General features: G+C 46.5%; 1 protein-coding gene across 1 annotated transcript in view; it reads right to left on the minus strand.

Annotated features, from left to right (window-relative positions):
• Nucleotides 1-13,438: 13,438 nt before the first annotated feature.
• The window catches only part of LOC309547916 (uncharacterized protein), an 84,801-nt gene continuing 77,547 nt past the window's right edge, over nt 13,439-20,692 (minus strand). Inside the window, exons 9-10 of the mRNA XM_082247916.1 lie at nt 15,290-15,456; nt 13,439-13,752 (exon numbers count right to left, since the gene is read on the minus strand). Coding sequence (XP_082104042.1) covers nt 13,517-13,752; nt 15,290-15,456 — 403 coding nt within the window. The 3' untranslated portion in view covers nt 13,439-13,516. The remainder of the gene's footprint in view (nt 13,753-15,289; nt 15,457-20,692) is intronic.

Raw genomic sequence — 20,692 nt, forward strand, 5'->3', positions numbered from 1 at the left:
TTGGAGGTTCAAGGTGGGGCAAGTCTATGGATGGGCAATGGTTGGAGGGTGTCGGGGGGGGGCAAGTCTATGGATGGGCAATGGTTGGAGGGTGTCGGGGGGGGGGGGGGGGCAAGTCTATGGATGGGCAATGGTTGGAGGGTGTCGGGGGGGGGGGGCAAGTCTATGGATGGGCAATGGTTGGAGGGTGTCAGGGCGGGGCAAGTCTATGGATGGGCAATGGTTGGAGGGTGTCAGGGCGGGGCAAGTCTATGGATGGGCAATGGTTGGAGGGTGTCAGGGCGGGGCAAGTCTATGGATGGGCAATGGTTGGAGGGTGTCGGGGGGGGGGGGCAAGTCTATGGACTGGCATTGGTTGGAGGGTGTCAGGGTGGGGCCTATCCATGGACTGGCATTGGTTGGAGGTTGTCAGGGTGGGGCAAGTCTATGCATGGGCATTGGTTGGAGGGTGGCGGTGCTTATCCCTAGATGGGCATTGGTTAGAGGGTGGCGGGGCAGTGCTGATCCTTACATGGGTATTGGTTAGAGGGTGGCGGGGCTTATCCTTAGATGGGCATTGGTTGGAGGGTGGCGGGGCTTATCCCTAGATGGGCATTGGTTAGAGGGTGGCGGGGCTTATCCCTAGATGGGCATTGGTTAGTGGGTGGCAATGCGGGCCTGATCCATATATGAGCATTGGGTGGAGGATGGCAGGGTGGGGCCAGTCTATAGATGGGCATTAGTGGGAGGGTGTGAAGGCAGGGCCATTTATTGGGCATTGATGGGACAGTTTTAGGGCAGGGCCAGTCTTTAGTGGTTACATTCCTGTGTGTATGGGGGGGGGGGGGGGCTCACAATGTTTGGGGGGAATTCGGTGCTTGGATGGTGTAGCTTTAATTTTCTTACACTTTTTTTCACTGAACATTTATTTTTTTCACATAGGGGACCAAAATAAATAGGGGGGGGGGGGGGGGGTAGGGGTGTTGCCTGGGCTGGAAGTGATCAAGCAACTGTACGTGTCTTTCATGCTGTTCAATCAATGCAAGGGGCTCTGTAATTGGAGGAGGTGCGGATGAACGCCATTACCTCCCCTCCCCCAACCACAGAGCACTTCCAGGTTTCCAGCCTTGACCATGGCCTGCTGCCTCCTGGGATAGCTACGAGCCAGTGTGTTTACCAAGCCACACCTGCACAGCGTATTTGCGCATGTGTGGTAGATTTGCCGCCTGCCTACAGTACATTAACGCTGAGCAGCGCCCAGCTACAGGCTAGGTGACGTACCCGTAGATCGCCGCTTATTTCTGGGGTTTCGCCACCCCCTGCTGACCCATGCTGCAATTACAGCACAGGATTGTCAGCAGGTTTCAGCCAGTGATTTTGGCTGTATACCTGCTAATTGGCTGTGGCCAAATTCAGCACGGAGTTCTGTGTTTACAAACAAACATAACTCTGTACACAGACAGCGATCTGGCTGTTTCTTCTCCCTGAAATCAAGTCTGAGTTCAGGGAGATAAAACAGCCAGATCTGTAAAATCAGCACATATTACACATCGTTAGTTACACAGCTAACCCCTCAATTGCCCCTTGGTGTCAACCCCTTCCTAGCGAATGTCATTAGTACAGTGTCAGTGTACAGTATTATATGTGATCACTGCATTCGTTTCACAAGCAATGTCAGTGTCAATTAGTGTCCCTCCCAGTCAGTGTCTGTTAGCACCAGATTGTCTGCCACACTATCACAGTCCCACTGCCATTACCTGTATAGCATTCTAGATGAGTAAAGTGAAGTATGGGATTTTTTTTTATTATAGAGTCATCCTCACCTAGGTGGATGCAACATCTGTTCCCGGTTCCAAGGCTGAGAATCGAGCGATCAAACGCTGCTGATCGTTTCTCAGAGCTCCCTCAGCAGAGAGCCATTGACTGTCAATCACCGCTATTTTCTCTGCCCCCCCCCCCATGCTGTTACTAGAGCACTGGGCTGTGGAGGGTACAAGAGCGGCCGGCTCCCCCGGGTGCTGGTCAAGGCATGAGGGCAGATTCCGGACATATGGTCGCAATCTACCCCAAGCCTGGATTGCTCTGTGACACCCACTGTCTGATCAGGGCCGAGTCAAGGGGTGGGCAGGAGGGGTGGGCTTGAGTTTTCCACTATAACATTGACGTTCAAGTTTGTGCCCCTGGCTAGACCAGGAGATGGTTGATACTACTGCTCTGCTCTCCAGAATCTTCACCAGTGGAGAAAGCCTACAAAATTGTTTCCTAACAACTTACTGTGCATACAGTATGTGACTTGGCGACAATGATCCCTTTAAGCTGCGCGCATGCGCGGACGCGCAGTCTAATTGAAGGTCCCGCGCAGCAGCACAAATTCAGACCGCGCAGCCGCAGACGACGTGAAGGTAACCGGGCCGCGGTTTTACTGTGGCGGCCAGGGAGCAGAGCAGTGCGCCCTGAGCCCGCCCATTGTGTGACAATAGCGAATGAAAATTCGCTATTGTCACACGGATCCTCCTCCTGGCCAATCAGGGAGTGCGTCCTCCCGCTTCCTGATTGGCTGAAAGGCAAACCCCATGCCATTGGCCGAGGAGGAGGCGGGAGGACTGAAGAGACGCGGCGACTGAAGAGAAGCTGCCATGAGGTGAGTGCACGGGTCTCGTGGGAGGAACGCTGGCATCTCTGCATTGATTGGGGGCAATGCTGTGGGCACTGGGCAGTGCACTCTGCATTGATTGGGGGCAATGCTGTGGGCACTCTGCATTGATTGGGGGCAATGCTGTGGGCACTCTTCATTGATTGGGGTCAATGCTGTGGGCACTCTTCATTGATTGGGGTCAATGCTGTGGGCACTCTGCATTGATTGGGGGCAATGCTGTGGGCAGTCTGCATTTTGTACCTTCAATTAGACTGCGCGCAGCTTAAAGGGAACATTGCACAGCACCCACCCCTCTATTGAAGGTTTGCGCTCAGAAATGTTTTTATTTGCTCAGCACAGTAAAAAATTAGAGGGAACTTTGCTTGGCGTGTCTCTGTTTGGGTACATGCCCTCCATCTAGTTCAAGCTCCTCTGGGGCTAGTAATGGGATTTAAGTGCTTCCTGTGTTCCTGGGTGGAGGGAGGAGGGGAGGCCTTTGCTGACCTACGTTGGGGTTGTTCTTCATGTTTTGGTTTATATTTCTTTTTTTTTTCTCTGATTTATGGCATTTACAAGAAATTACTTTCTGTGTTTGAGGTTCTGACATTACAGTGGGTTCATGTTGTCTTGGGCTTTTATTCCCTGCGTCGCACAGGGTTGACTACCTGGACCCTCCAAGGGTGGATCCTTTATTTTTCTCTTTCCTCCACTAGGTTTTCGGTGATTTAGTGGAACGTTCGAGGCCTCAACTCTGCACTGAAACACTCCCTGGTGTTCTCTTTCTTTGTAAAATGCACCCTCACAATTGCATTCTGCAAGAAACTCGCCTGGTGTGATCTAAGGTCCTGAGTCTTAAAAAGGCTTGGGTGGGTGCACATTATCATGCTTCATACTCCAACTATGCCAGGGGGGGTTAGTGTGTTGATACATAAGTCCTTGCCATTTCAGTTCCTGGAGGTAAAGACAGACCCTGGAGGCAGATATGTCTTACTCCATGTGTTGATAGCCGATACACCCTCTATATACCCTATATATAATAGTTGGTCTCTATTTACCTCCTCCGGCTAATGTTGGTCTTTTTTATACATTGATGAACATAATCACAGAATATACAGTATTACACATAATGTATTGATTGTGGGGGATTTTAACCTGGTACCTTCTCAGGATCTGGACAGAATTCACTCCTCTGGTTCCTGGTCATCTGGCGTCTCTCACTGGGCATCCTCTTTTTCCCTGACTGATGTGTGGCGGCAATACCATCCCTCTGACAGGGAATATACCCGCCACTACGCCACCTATCTGACTCTCGCATAGACCTGGCTCTTGCCTCCCCTGCCACCTTGCAGAGGGTGGTCTCTGCTGAGATCCTGTCCAGAGGGGTCTCGGATCATGCCCCGTTGGCTATCTCCATAAATGTTGACTACGGGGGGTGGGGGACTATGGAGGCTGTCCAGATACTGGATTATAGACCAAATGGTCCAAGAATCCCTTCCTGAGGCCCTTTGAAATTTTTGGTTGAATAATGAAGAATCTGCTAGTCCTTTGGTGGTTTGGAATGCATTTAAAACCTGGCTCCAGGGTTAATATACATCCTGTACAGTTGCGGCAAAGAGGTCATCTGTGCAGTCCCTGGAGCAATTAGAGGAGGAGGCACGAAGGGGAGAAACGGCTTATGTAGCACAAGCAACACAGGATAATTACGCAACCTGGCAGTGGTCCTTGCGGAAGGTGTCCATACTCCGGGTGTAACTAACCAAAAAGTCTATGATATCTACAGCCCAGCGGCTGTTTGAATTCGGGGACAAAAATGGTAAACTTCTGGCCTGGCTAGCTAAGGGGCAGTATGCTGTCACGTATATTGGCAGAATTAAGGGAATGACTGGGGAATTACTGATGATACCTGAGGACATTAATGACAGATTTCTGCAATATTATCAAGCGCTCTTTTCCTCTAGAGCAGTGGTTCTCAACTCCAGTCCTTGGGACCCACTATCAGGCCAGATTTTAAGTATTACCTTGGGGAGATGCAAACTTGAATACTGCAATCACTGAGCAGCAAATGAGATCACCTGTGATGTAATTTAGTTATCTTGCAAACCTGGCCTGTTGGTGGGTCCCGAACACGGGAGTTGAGAACCACTGCTCTAGAGTCTTGTATAATATGGCAGACCTACGCTCCTACCTGGACCAGATCTCTTTTCCAATTCTGGATTTGGAGACGCAGGCTAGGCTAGATCAAGACATCTCTTTGGAAGAGGTGCAGACAGCACTGGGTTGCTTGCAATCCGGGAAGGCTCTGGGACCAGATGGAATTCCGGCTGAATTCCCTCTATCAGGAAATGTTGGCACCTAGGCTCACATCCCTTCTTGCCCAGTCTTACTTATTGGAATTCCTACTGGATTCAATGTCTGAGGCGCTTATAGTGCTGATTCCCAAACCAAGCAGGGATCCAGAAGATTGTGACTCTTACAGGCCAATTTCATTGATTAACGCTGACGCCAAAATACTGGCAAAAATTCTCGCTCTTCGCCTTTCTAAGGTGATGAAAGACCTTATTCACGTTGATTAGACTGGATTCATGCCTGGGAAAGGTACAGACATTAATATCTGCCGCCTTTTTATCAACATGGATGCGTCCCATTCTAACGGCGGTACAAGAGTCATTGCTTTGCTGGACACTGAAAAAGCTTTCGACTCCGTGGGGTGGGGGTATCTTTGGGAGGTGTTGCGGAGGTATGGATTTGGGCCTAGGTTCCTTCAATGGTTTAGTATGCTCTACAGATCTCCTAGAGCTAGGATTTTTACCCTACAGAGAGGGATTCGACAGAGATGCCCCTTTCTCCTAGCCTTTTGACCTTGGAGTCTTTGGCCATATTAGTTCGGAACTCCCGGTGCATCGAGGGCCTCTGGAGTGGGTCTCTAGAGGAAAAAAGTTTGCTTTATGCGGATGACACCCTGCTGTACCTGAGTGATGCAAACTCCTCTCTGCGGGCGGCTCTTGCGGTCTTCGATGCATTTGGATGGTTTTCTGGGGTACGCATTAATTGATCCAAATATTTTCTGTTTTCTCTTGACCCTCAGGCTAGGACCTCTGCAATTTTAATCCCTTTGCAATGGGTGGATGAATTAAAATTTTTGAGGATCCGGATCACTCGTGATCTACGCTGTTTCTACCAACTGAACCTCAATTCGCTACTTCTGCAACTACAGGTGTAGTGGTGTACCCCTTTATCCAGATGCAGGTGCAAGTCCCTTTAACTCAATTCCCCATAATCCTCTGGGCTCCCAGCATCCCCTGAGTTCCAGGACATGCCCAGGGAGTATAAATGCCAGCTCCGCCAAGCTTCCTGTGCTCAGAGAGATCCTGCCTGATGGGACAGCAGTGACTGGGCAAGTGAGCTGTCCCCAGGTGCTGGGTCCTCATTCGATAAGCCTGGTGTGTGGGCCTCCAGCAGTGAGCACAAGAGCACACAGTATTTATCCAAGCCCCAGTCACTGGAGAGGACTCTGTTACAGTCCATGTGGAGAAGTTGTCCAAGCAGTCGGTTGGTCCTATCTACGGCCCCCAGAGCCTCCTGACCAAAGTCAGCATCAGCAGTGCCAGTGTGAAGTCTGTGCCAGCAGGAAATACCCTCAACTCCCAGTCTGCTGAATGAATGATTAATCTCTGGGAACACGTGAGAATATTCAGATCTTTTCCTATCTGTAAACTGAACTCAGAACACTCTGCTGCCATCTAGTGGCCATTACTAGAACTGCAATATAATTGTTTTCACACGTTTTATGAATATTTCTCCTTTCCTCATATTGCTGTTTTGTACTGCAAACCACTGTTCACATGATCTCCTGTGTAATCTACGTTCCACATTGTTAAGTAAAGTAGAAATTGCACATCACCACTGGTCTGATCATTGGCTGATACCATTACATAACACTTGGCGTCACGAACAGGATCAGCCATGTCAGTCAGTGGTGAGGGAAGCAGCACTGAGGGTGTCAAACAGTCTGCCATAGCTTCCCTATTGCTGGCAGGATTGCTACCACAGCAACTGCCTAAGTACACAGGACCAGATCAGGACTTGGATGACTGGATTAGGAGATTGCGGGGCTTGATCCGGTCATATGGGGTGCCACCCACACAGCAGGCAGATCTGGCCATTAATGCCCTTGAAGGGGAAGCAAGGAAGTTAATTTTGCACCTTCCAGCAGAGGACCAGGATTCCCTAGACAAGATAATCAGCCGCTTGGAAGCAGTGTATACCCAACCGGTTGCATTAGGGGATCTTAGGGCTCGCTTTATCATGAGAAGGCAGAGAGTGGGAGAATCCATTCCGCAGTACGCTCTGGAACTGCAGGATATAGCAGCCGAGATCCGACGCAATGAGAGGAGGCGAGCAGGACGTGCTGGCTGGAGTGATACAGACGGGTGGCTGAAGGATCAGTTTTTGGATGGACTTCTGTCTGACAAAGTCAGGGAAAAGCTACAAGAAAAGGACAGAAGTAACCCAAACTTAAAATTCCACGAAATTTTAGAAGCAGCTATCCTGTATTCAGAGCCCAGATGTGCCAGTGTGGACGTTCACATGGCCAGCACAGGGGATAAACCATGTAAACTGCCACAAACTGAACAAATAGCTCCATGGGAGGTGGCCATCCACAAGCTGACAGAAGGAATGGCCCAGCTCCAGACAGAACTTGCCACGCTGAGGCGCGAGCGAGATAATCCAAGGGGGCCAAGGGAGAACATCCCTTCATGGAGAAATCGATCACCGCCCCACCGGCGACCAAGAAGGGAGAGGTCACCCTCCCCATGTTGGGGCTGTCAACAAAAGGGACATTGCTTGAGGGACTGTCCTGATCAAATACCAAGGGGGCCATTAAACCCAGAGCGCCCCGCCGCTAGGAGTCAAGCAGTGGGGCGGTCCAGCAAAACGACTCCCCAGTCACACACGGAGGACGTGGGGGTCGATTGCCCTGTGGTACATGGGTACTTCGATGGCCAAGAGATCGAGTGTCTCTTCGACACTGGCTCCCAAGTCACTATTCTACCAGAACCTTTGTTCCAGCAATACTTCCCAAAGAAGAAAATGAGTCGAGATACCCCATGGTCCTCACTGACAGCTGCCAACGAACTTCCTATAGAAGTGGTTGGGATTACCTGGATGAAGGTAAAACTGTGGGGACAGGACCTTGGCCAAAAAGGTGTGGTGGTTACACGTGTATCCGGAAAAGGACAGCCGCAGGTGATATTGGGCATGAATATCATCCAGGGGCTGAAGCCCGAGCTGTTGAAACGATGTCCTACCCACCTGGGACCACCTAAAGAAGTTAGAAATCTGCTTCTTACCTTGGCAGCACTAAAGGACAAACACGTGGCCAATGCCCTATCACGGTACCCTTCAGTACAACCACAGCGAGATGTGGATGAAGAGGCTGAAGAAGAAGAAATTCCACTCGTAATGAGGACTAGACCTAATAGTCAACCACGGGTGGACCTCATCCATGTATTGAAAGAGTATAACTGGGCGGAAATACAGAAGAATGATCCTGTGATTGCCCCAGTAAGAGAAGCGATGCAGTTACAGCGGTGGCCCAGTAGAAGAGAAAGATCGCGACTGCTGCCAGAGACACAAAAATTGTTGGGTGAATGGTCACGTTTCCTCTTGAGAGATGGCATATTGTATCGCAGAATAATGTTCCCCCATGACTCTTCGGTAACCTGGCAGGTCGTACTGTCACGGGCCAGAGCTAGACAAGTGGCAGAAAGAATTCATGTGGAAGGAGGACATTGGGGTGTCCACAAGACATTCGCCTGGTTCAAAAGGCAAGCCATGTGTGTGGGGCTGTTCCAGTTGATTAATCAGATATCTCAGCACTGTGCGGTATGTTCCGTGACAAAAGGGGCTGAGGCCCAGGTGCCTCCCATGACTTGGAACATGTCTGCCCCATTGGAAGTACTAACAGTTGTATTTCTCACCCTTGACATGTCAGAAGATGGACATCGCTATGTCCTTGTTATGGTGGATCACTTTACTAAGTTTGCAGTAACCGTGCCAACTCATGACCAGACTGCAAAGACTGCAGCCCAAGCAGTGTGGAAGCATTTCTGTCTCCCTTATGGCTGCCCTCAGAAGATACATTCAGACCAAGGGCCCTGCTTTGAAAGTGAGTTCTTCCAGGAATGGTGTCACTCCTTAGGTGTCAAAAAGACACATATGACCCCATACCACCCACAGGGTAACGGAGCATGTGAGAGGTTTAATAGTACCCTGACACAGCTGTTGAGAGGACTGGCCCGTGAGAAACGAACCAGATGGACCCATTACTTGGCTGAAGTGGTTTGGAAGTATAACCATACTGTGCACTCAGCGACAGGTCGCTCTCCTTACCATGTGATGTTCAGCCGTACTCTTGGGGGACCCACAGATCTATGGGGTGTTGTCCCCACTGAAGAAATGGAGTATACTCCAGCATCCTGGATTCAAGAGTGGAGGCGACGCCTGTCAGAAGTCCAACAGTTCGTAAAGGATCGAACCTGGGTGGAACAAGAAGAGTCAGGAACGGAGGTCCATGACCTGAAACCTGGAGACAGGGTCCTGATCCGGCGCAAAGGTGCACATCAGCAGGGTAAGCTACAAACTCCATGGGAGGAAATGCCTGGAGTTGTGTTACGGCAAGACAGGCCAAGACGGTTACACCGCAGGCTCCTTAAGCGTATTGAAAGCTACAGGGAGATTCATGGGAGCTCATCTAGAGAGCCAGAAGAACAGGTTTCAGAGCCACCAGTAACAACCCCAACAGAGAATCAGTGTTGGCTATTTCCTGTTCCCCCACTGCTACCTCCAAGTCTCTCAGGAGAGATTACAGGTACAGACGATGCCGTACAGGCCAATGATTGCCCAGCTCAGATTCCTACTCCTGCTGTGGAGCCCTCTGACCCACTGTCTACGGAGAGGCCTGAAAGTGAGGATGCACCTTTGCCTGCTCCTGGAGAAGAGCCTGAACCTCAACCCTTGAGATGTTCTCAGAGGCGCAACTTTGGGAAACCACCTGAATGCTTTGCACAAGAGGACTTTGTATGGTCTGTGAACTTGCCTGGGATCGCAAGTTCAAGTGGGGTGGAGTGTAGTGGTGTGCCCCTTTATCCAGATGCAGGTGCAAGTCCCTTTAACTCAATTCCCCATAATCCTCTGGGCTCCCAGCATCCCCTGAGTTCCAGGACATGCCCAGGGAGTATAAATGCCAGCTCCGCCCAGCTTCCTGTGCTCAGAGAGATCCTGCCTGATGGGACAGCAGTGACTGGGCAAGTGAGCTGTCCCCAGGTGCTGGGTCCTCATTCGATAAGCCTGGTGTGTGGGCCTCCAGCAGTGAGCACAAGAGCACACAGTATTTATCCAAGCCCCAGTCACTGGAGAGGACTCTGTTACAGTCCATGTGGAGAAGTTGTCCAAGCAGTCGGTTGGTCCTATCTACGGCCCCCAGAGCCTCCTGACCAAAGTCAGCATCAGCAGTGCCTGTGTGAAGTCTGTGCCAGCAGGAAATACCCTCAACTCCCAGTCTGCTGAATGAATGATTAATCTCTGGGAACACGTGAGAATATTCAGATCTTTTCCTATCTGTAAACTGAACTCAGAACACTCTGCTGCCATCTAGTGGCCATTACTAGAACTGCAATATAATTGTTTTCACACGTTTTATGAATATTTCTCCTTTCCTCATATTGCTGTTTTGTACTGCAAACCACTGTTCACATGATCTCCTGTGTAATCTACGTTCCACATTGTTAAGTAAAGTAGAAATTGCACATCACCACTGGTCTGATCATTGGCTGATACCATTACATAACACAGGCACACTATTCTAATTAGGCCAATCTACAGATGAACCTCCTAGGCCGCATAAATATTTTTAAAATGATCTATCTCCCTAAATTTAATTATGTCTTCCGCAATAGCCCTACTTGAGTGCTTAGTTCCTTTTTTAGGGAAGTAGATAAATGCCTTGGTTCCTTTCTTTGTAGAGGATCCCGACCTCTTCTTGCAAAGTCAACCTTGCGGCTCCTGGAGCGTTTTGGCAGTTTAGCACTACCTAATTTGCAGATTTACTAATAAGCAGCTACCTTAGTAACTGTTAGATGGTGGTTTGAGAAATCCGGGACCAATGCAGCAGTCTGCTTAGAAGCGGCCATTCTGGGTTCTCTTGCAGAGCTTGGTAACCTGGTTTTTAGGGGTTCCAAAGCATATACCTTGCTGCCTTGTCCCACAAAGGTGACATTGCAAGTTTTTGGTGGCTGCTAGGAAAAGATTTCTCCGACCTAATCAGTGGTCCAACCTAATCAGTTCTACCGGCTGAGGGGAAACCCATCCTTGCCCCATTTTAGGACTATTCTGGATCCACAATTATGGGCTTGCTTTGGGATTAAAACGCTTAGGGATATTATGCCCACTGGGGTGCTGTTACCCTACCATGACCTGACTGCCAGATATAGATTATCTAGGTGGATGCTGTTTCAGATACTTTCAATTGTGTCACTCTGTGAGAGCCTGTAACGGAACCTCCGACCCACACTGTACTTGTGGTCTTCCGTCAGTATACAGCTTCCTTGCAGTCATGAACATATATACCAGATTTTCCCAGCCGCCCTCATACAAAGCTATCCAACAACTTAGCTTGTACTGGAATCACTCTTTATTGAACAGTCACACAGAATTTATATACAGCATGGGCACATCCCCCTCCTGATCAAATTACCACACACAGGTCAGGGGTTGCCCTTATTACATTATCATATACAGATGAAATTGTATACAGAAACAGAATTAACCTGAACTAATTATCTAGCCAACTGGACAGAACAATGTGGGCTCATTAAAATTTAACAATGGGACAGGCAGACTTAACACAATTCACATCCCACCTCAAAACAGACAATAGGACACGACTGCCAATGACAGTCTGTCAGTCTCCTACATCGAAGTCCATGGAATACACATCTACGTTTTGCTATGATTATTTAGGAGTCAGACATCATGGCAACAGGCTATAGGTCTCACAGTGTAAAGTGGGATTAAATCTTCATATTTCTCGAGAGATATTGCTGACAAATATTACTGTCCCACTTGAAGCAATCCAAACCATTAAGTATCTGTCTTTCACTCCCAGTGACGGCGAGTACCGTCACAGAGCCCAATTTCCAGTTGCTCCTAACTTGAAGGCAGACCCAATAGAGGAGCTTCTTGTGCAGGAGACCCTAGTAAAGCCCCTATCTTCCCTTTACCTGGCTATTCTTCTTAGGCTGTGGGAACAATGGAGTGAGGACATCCTAGCCCTGGACATAGACTTGGGAGGAGTGTTTTGAGAATAATACTAGGATGGTAATTTCCTCCCGTGACAGGTATTCAAAGTTTTTGCATAGAATTTACTACACGCACAAAATTTACCTACAGCACTCCCCAGAATGTCCCTGATGTCATTTTACTGAAGGTACCTACTACCATACGTTTTGGTCATGTCCATGAATAGCACGGTTCTGGGAGAAAGTATTTGAGTGTATCAGTGCCCGTCTTCAGTTTCCATTGTCCCCTAAACTAGCACTGTTGGGCATTCAAGACAATGATGTACCAAAACACTGCTTGAACTTTTAATGAACTATGCCAAAAAAGAAATTCTAAAAAGATGGATTTCACCCATGCCCCCCCTATTACGGTGGCCTCATAGTAATCCTCTATTGATGCAGTACTACCCATTTACACATTGACATACATTAGTAGGGGATGCCCAAGGAAATATGATAAGGTTTGGTAGCCCTGGACGGAGCGGTGATAGTTACATAGTTACATAGTAGGTGAGGTTGAATAAAGACAATAGTCCATCCAGTTCAACCTGTGTAGGTGTGTGTGGACGTATTAATTTCTCATACCCCTGAATGTTTCGATCCTTGAGATGTACGTCCAAGAGTCTTTTAAAAGTAGCCATACTCCCCGCAGTTACCACCATTTGTGGCAGGAATTCCACAGTCTTGTAGCCCTTACAGTAAATAACCCCCTGCGTAGCCTGAGGTTAAATCGCTTCTCCTCTAAACGCATTGAATGACCTCGTGTCCTCATACATTCCTTGCGACTGATGGATCCCTGAGCGGATTCTTGGCTGCTTTGCCCTGTGTTGCGTTGAGTGCCCTGTCGGGGGCCCTCCTCCATTGTGAGGATGGTATATATTTTGCATTTGTACTCATCTCCTATATTCATACAATTTGTTTGTTGTACACTGTAAAACAATACCTCTTTAGATGTGCTGAGTTGCTATGTAAACTGAACCTAATGTACTATGCCATTTTTTTTTCAATAAAACCAATTCTGATTGTTAAAAAAAAATACCAGCTCCCGGCTTCTTCGTTCTGTTTGTAAAGAAAGCAGCCAGGAGATTTGACTCATCTATACCAGACCCTTATCCTAAATGAGGGTTTAATATAGATGTTTATAGGGGAACCCCACAAAAAATAAAAAATCATGTAGGTATCCCCTGTGAATTCAGCCTGGACCCTTATCCTTGATGTGGGTCTGGTATGGATATCAAAGGGGCAGAGACCCACCCAACAAACAGGCAGGATCGACTACAAATAAAAGGTAACCCCGTATCTACCCCTTACTGCAGACGTACAGGTAAAGCCACATACTTCCAAATGAATATTTTACACAACTTTATTAAACAATTCGTAGAGACACCCCACCCATTCCTAGACACCCCAACCAATCTCTAGCAGTAAATATGGTGTAATGAATACATTTTATCAGTGTAAATATAATAGATGATTAAACTGGATAACACAATGAACATTTGGTCTTAGTGACCCACTTGGCCATTGAGAGTGACTGATTCATCATGGCACCAATCATCCATCTTTATTTTTTTTCACCAGCTGATATCCTTCTAGCGGGTTTGGGCGCAGACGAACACAGCCAGTAGTCGGTGATGGCAGTAGGGAGGTAGGATAGAGGGAGGTAGTGCAGCTTGCAGTCCCAGCCAGGTGCGTAGCGGGTCCAGGGGTGGACAGCGGTCAGGGCATGCTCCATAGAGTCTGAGACTTTATACGCTTTTGGACTGGTTGATGCTGTTAATGTTTTCATATTCTCGATAGCTGTTGGGTATATCAAAAGTCAAACAATGATCAGTGGTATGGTATTACCTATCTATCTATCTATCTATCTATCTATCTATCTATCTATCTATCTATCTATCTATCTATCTATCTATCTATCTATCTATCTATCTATCTATCTATCTATCTATCTATCTATCTATCTATCTATCTATCTATCTATCTATCTATCTATCTATCTATCTATCTATCTATCTATCTATCTATCTATCTATCTATCTATCTATCTATCTATCTATCTATCTATCTATCTATCTATCTATCTATCTATCTATCTATCTATCTATCTATCTATCTATCTATCTATCTATCTATCTATCTATCTATCTATCTATCTATCTATCTATCTATCTATCTATCTATCTATCTATCTATCTATCTATCTATCTATCTATCTATCTATCTATCTATCTATCTATCTATCTATCTATCTATCTATCTATCTATCTATCTATCTATCTATCTATCTATCTATCTTCCGCTTTTTATTGGTTGAACTAGATGGACTTTGTGTCTTTTTTCAACTAGAGTCTAGACTATGTAACTATCTATCTACCTATCTGTCTATCTATAATATATCTTATCTCCCAAAAGTGAGTACACCCCTCACATTTTTGTAAATATTTTATTCTATCTTTTCATGTGACAACACTGAAGAAATGACACTTTGCTACAATGTAAAGTAGTGAGTGTACAGCTTGTATAACAGTGTAAATTTGCTGTCCCCTCAAAATAACTCAACACACAGCCATTGATTTCTAAACCGCTGGCAACAAAAGTGAGTACACCCCTATGTAAAAATGTCCACATTGGGCCCAATTAGCCATTTTCCCTCCCCGGTGTCATGTGACTCGTTAGTGTTACAAGGTCTCAGGTGTGGATGGGGAGCAGGTGTGGTAAATTTGGTGTTATCGCTCTCACTCTCTCATACTGGTCACTGGAAGTTCAACATGGCACCTCATGGCAAAGAACTCTCTGGGGATCTGAAAAATAGAATTGTTGCTCTACATATAGATGGCCTAGGCCGCGGCGATCTGTGTCAGAAGTCCCCCCCCCCTTCCCTCGCAGCTTTCTGGGACACATTACAGGTCCCAGAAGACTATGAGACCATTCACAAAGGGCAGCGCAACTCACGCATGCACAGTAGGAAAACGTCTGTCAAGGCTTCACTGCCGGTTTCCCTTATTTACAATGTCAGCGCCTGCACCCAAGGCCGATTGAAAGAATCGGCTCAGGTGAGGATGGCTCTGGATCCCTGGACAGGTAAGTGTCCTTATATTAAAAGTCAGCAGCTACAGAATTTGTAGCTGCTGATTTTCATTTTTTGGGGGAAGACTGGAGCTCCTCTTTAAGGAAAGAGTAATGAGGTTTAGAGACACCAGATTTTTTTTTGTAACACACAAACAATGCCTGTTGGGTAGATTTACACCAATGGCTATAAAAACTCAGGTGTGGTGTGCTCTCTGCAATAACAAAAAGCTGTGATAATACTGTATGTCTTCCTATTATAACTTACATGCATTGAGGTAGTCCTCTCCGTAGCTCTCCTTAACATGCGCTGGAAGTTTTTCCCACAGTCGGGTTAAATTATTTATATGAACATCCACAGCAATGGCCGACGCGGTCTTGAAAGCTCCCGGCTCAATGATAGAAACCTTTACACCGAAATCACGCATCTCCCTCCTGGGGAACAGAAACAGTACAAATGCTGTGAAAGGTTTCCTATAAATACCACAAAATGATTTTGGATTTTATTACCCAGTTTACCAGTTCCCACACCTGTACGTCGTCAATGGATCGGAGCAATTCATACATTTCTTACATTTTTTTTACATTATATTTGTCATTACTTAACCGCCTAAATACCGGGCACTTTCACCCCCTTCCTGCCCAGGCCAATTTTCAGCTTTTAGCGCTGTTGCATTTTGAATGACAATTGTGCAGTCATGCAACACTGTACCTAATCTAAATTTATGTAATTTTTTCCCACAAATAGAGCTTTCTTTTGGTGGTATTTGATCACTGCAAGGTTTTTTCTTTTTTGCTACACAAATAAAAAGACAAAAAATTTTGAAAAAGAACATTTTTTTTTTGTTTGTTATAAAATTTTGTAAATAGATACGTTTTTTCCTGCACTGATGAGCACTGATGAGGCCGCACTGACAGGCACTGATGAGGAGGCACTGATGGGGTGGCACTAATATGCGGCACTGATAGGCACTGCTATGTGGCACTGATAGGTAGCACTGATATGCAGCATTGGTGGGCACTGATGGACACTGATAGGTGGCACTGATAGGCGGCACTGGTGGGCAATAATGGGCACTGGTGGGTGGCACTGATAGATTGCAATGATGGGCACTGGTAGGTGGCACTGATAGATGGAAATCATGTGCAGCTCTGATGGAGAGGGCACTGAAAGGGTCCCTGAGCCCTCCCTGATTGCCATCCCTGGTGGCCATGGGTGGGCATCCCTGATGGTCATGGGTGGGCAATCCCTGGTGACCATGGGTGGGCAATCCCTGGTGGCCATGGGTGGGCAATCTCTGGTGGCTCTAGTGGCACTCCCCCAAGGGTCCGCACTGGTAATCAATGCTCTGATTACCAGCACAGACCCCCCCTTGTCAGAAGAGCCGCAGATTGGCTCTCCTCTACTCGTGCCTCTCAGGCACGAACTAAGGAAAGCCGATCAACGGCACTTCCTGTTTACTATGTGACCAGCTGTGATTGGACACAGCTGGTCACATGGTAAAGAGCCTACGTCAGTAGGCTCTTTTTACCGAGATTGGAGATGCGGTGTGTCAGAGTGACACACCGCATCACCGATCGCCGCTCTGTGCGCCCCCTGGACGTCATATGACGGCCAGTCAGGATAGTACAACCACTTTGCCGCCATAGCTGCTTCCTATGGGGGCACTTGTGGGGGCTTGCTCCTGAGCCCTGCTGCCTGCATCTATAGAAACAGACAGCGGGGAACGGCCCTGCCCCCCACTCTCTCGTCACATAGTTTGATTGACAGCAGAAGGAGCCAATGGTTGCACTGCTACCAATTTTTCCTAGGAGGAAGGACAGAGCCACGAGAGCCGCTGCTCTTATGCACAGTGCTGAATCGCGATGGGGCTCAGGAAAGTATAAGGGGCAATTATAAAGACACAAGTCCATCTAGTTCAACCAAAAAACAAAGGGCCATTTTCCTTTCCTTGAGGTTTTGCAGGGCCAGACTGTGGCCAGTGGGATTAAAAAAAAGTGTCGGTGAGAGCAAACAGTACCCCATCATTGGTTTTAGTGAAAGAAGCAGTGACCTATTGTTGCTATCAGTGGAAGGAATGGTGCCCAGTTGTTGATATTCAAGGTAGGAATGGTGCCCCATCATTGGTGTCTGTGGGAGGAATAGTGCCCCATCATTAGTGTCTGTGGGCAGAATAGTGCCCCATCATTAGTGTCTGTGGGCAGAATAGTGCCCCATCATTAGTGTCTGTGGGCAGAATAGTGCCCCATCATTAGTGTCTGTGGGCAGATAAGTGCCCCATCATTAGGGTCTGTGTGAGGAATAATGCCCCATCTTTGGTATCTGTGGGAGGAATAGTGCCCTTTCATGGGTGTCTGTGGGAGCAATGGTGCCCTTTCATGGTTGTCTGTGGGAGGAATGGTACCCCATATGCCAGTGGGATTAGATAATGCCCTGACGTCAATGGGAGTAAAATATGCCTCCTCATCGGCTTTAGTAGGAGGAAAAGCACCCCATTGTTGGAATCAGTGGGAGGAATGTGCTCCATTGTTGGTATTTAGGAGAGAAATAGTGCCATATCATTGGTGTCTGTGTGTTTTTTTTTTTTTTTTTATTCAGTGTATTATGATTTTATTAAGTGTGTTTTTTTCCCAAAACAAATTGCGATTAAAAAAACTGTTTCACAAATACTGTGTGCCAAACCAATCTATTAACCTTCTACGATGAAGTGAGCTGCCACCTAGATAAAGGGAAGCCTGTGGATGTGGTGTATCTGGACTTTGCAAAGGCCTTTGACACCGTTCCCCACAAACGCTTACTGTACAAACTAAGGAAGGTAGGTATGGACCATAAGGTAAGTACCTGGATAGAGAACTGGCTCCAGGGGAGAGTCCAGAGGGTGGTGATAAATGGGGAGTACTTTGATTGGGCGGGTGTGGAAAGTGGGGTCCCCCAAGCATCTGTCCTGGGACCAATCCTGTTTAATTTATTCATAAATGATCTAGAGGAGGGGATATCGAGTAAAATCTCAGTATTTGCGGATGATACTAAACTAGGCATGCCAATATCTTCTATACAGGATGTGGAAACCTTGCAAGCAGACCTGAACAAAATAGCGGGGTGGGAACTACATGGCAGATGAGGTTTAATGTTGAAAAATGTAAAGTAATGTACTTGGGGGCCAGAAATTGGAAAGCAAGCTACTTACTAGGGGGGAACCTCTGGGTGAGTCTAGGATGGAAAAGGACCTGGGGGTACTGGTAGACAACAGGCTTGGCAGTGGCATGCAATGCCAAGCCGCTGCAAGCAAAGCCAACAGAATACTGGCATGCATAAAAAAAGGGGATTCACTCCAGAAATAAAGAGATTATTCTCCCTCTCTACAAGATTCTGGTCCGGCCACATCTGGAGTATGCTGTCCAGTTCTGGGCACCGGTCCTCAGAAAGGATGTGCTGAAACTGGAGAAAGTCCAGAGAAGGGCAACAAAAATAATTAGGGGAATGGAGGACATCAGCTATGAGGAAAGACTACAAGCACTGAACCTATTCTCTCTGGAGAAGAGACGATTGAGGGGGGATATGATATCAATGTACAAATACTGTACTGGCAACCCTAGCATATGGAAAAACCTATTCAGAGTAAGGGAATACAATAAGACACGTGGCCACTCACTAAAACTAGAGGAAAGGCAGTTTAACCTTAAAGTGCGTAAGGGGTTCTTCACTGTCAGAGCAGTAAGGATGTGGAATTCTCTTCCACAAGCAGTCGTATCAGCAGGGAGCATCGATAGTTTAAATAAACTATTAGATGGGCACCTTAAAGACCACAACATACAGGGGTATACAATGTACAACATACAGGGGTATACAATGTACAACATACATGGGTATACAATGTACAGTTAACAGCAAACACACACACACATCACAGGTTGAACTGGATGGACTGGTGTCTTTTTTCAACCTCACTAACTATGTAACTATGACATAAAAAAATTGCAACAACCACCATTTTATTCTGTAGGTTCACTACTCAAAAGAAATAAAGGAACACTTTGAAAACACATCAGATCTCAGTAGGGAAAAATATCATGCAGGATATCTATACTGATAAGGACTGGGTAATGTGCTAGCAACGAAAGGATGCAACATCGTTTAATGGAAATGAAAATGATCACCCTACAGAGGGCTGAATTCAAAAACACCCCAAAAATCAAAGTGAAAAAATGATGCAGCAGGCTAGTCCATTTTGCAGCAACTCATAATGGTACTTAGTAGCTTGTATGACCCCCACGTGCTTGTATACATGCCTGACAACGTCGGGGCATGCTCCTAATGAGATTATGAATGGTGTCCTGGGTTATTTCCTCCCCCAGACTGAGGTGCAACCTGGCGGCGGTGGATGGATCGAAACATAAAGTCCCAGAGGTGTTCTATTGGATTTACAGTGGGTACGGAAAGTATTCAGACCCCCTTAAATTTTTCACTCTTTGTTATATTGTAGCCATTTGCTAAAATCATTTAAGTTCATTCTTCTTCCTCATGAATGTACACATAGCACCCCATACTGACAGAAAAACACAGAATTGTTGACATTGTTGCAGATTTATTAAAAAAGAAAAACTGAAATATCACATGGTCCTAAGTATTCAGACCCTTTGCTGTGACACTCATATATTTAACTCAGGTGCTTTCCATTTCTTATGATCATCCTTGAGATGGTTCTACACCTTCATTTGAGTCCAGCTGTGTTTGATTATACTGATTGAACTTGATTAGGAAAGCCACACACCTGTCTATATAAGACCTTCCATTTGATGTTATATATACTTATATATGTATTTGAACCAATAACAAACTTCTCTTGTTGTTGCTGTATTATACAGGATACTAAATGGCATTGCACACTTATGTATTTTTATTCCCCTGAAGAAGCGGTGCACTGTTGCCCGCGAAACATGTCGGGAATGGTTTGATGTTCAGCATTGGACCCATTGACTACCATCATTCATTTCTTGCCTTGTGTCTTACACATCCAATTTTGTATATGTCAGAATTATATGTATCAATGTTGTATTGTTGGTTTTTGTTTTTAAATATGCTATGTCAATAAATATTCCATGTTTTTAACTATGTCTTTATCATTTTGAATACCTGGTACCTTTAAAGTCCCACTAGCCCTCCTATCTACTTCTTGACCCCTGGGTCACCTCGCTTTTGTTTCTTTCTTCCTTTTTTCTTTGTTTTTCTTTTTCTTTCCCCGTCTTTTTTCCTTATTCCCTCCACCTTCCTCTTTTTCCCCCCTTCCCTGTTTTCCTTCCCTTTTATCTCACCCTTCCCTGTCCCTCCTGGTCCTCCCCTTCCATTCTGCTTATCCCTGTCTCCCCCTTTTTTCCTCTGCTTCTTTCTTTCTTTTTCTTTCAACCCCAGCACCTACCTGTACACCTCAGGTTCCGGCTGTGGATTTCTCTACTGGGATATCTTTCCCAGTGTTTAACATACGAATTAGGGATGTGGTACTCTTTGTTTACAATTTTTGCTACAAACACGCTTTCAATTTGAATGAATTATAGGTGGATAACACACCTGAGGGCACCTCCGTTTTTTGGCTATACGCCAAGTGTTTGTAAAACTATATTGTTTCATTGTATGATCTACTTATGTTTATTGTTTAGATTATGTGCTCAGCCT

Source organism: Pelophylax lessonae, assembly GCF_965119305.1.
Source record: "Pelophylax lessonae genome assembly, chromosome: 2".
Taxonomy (NCBI): domain Eukaryota; kingdom Metazoa; phylum Chordata; class Amphibia; order Anura; family Ranidae; genus Pelophylax; species Pelophylax lessonae.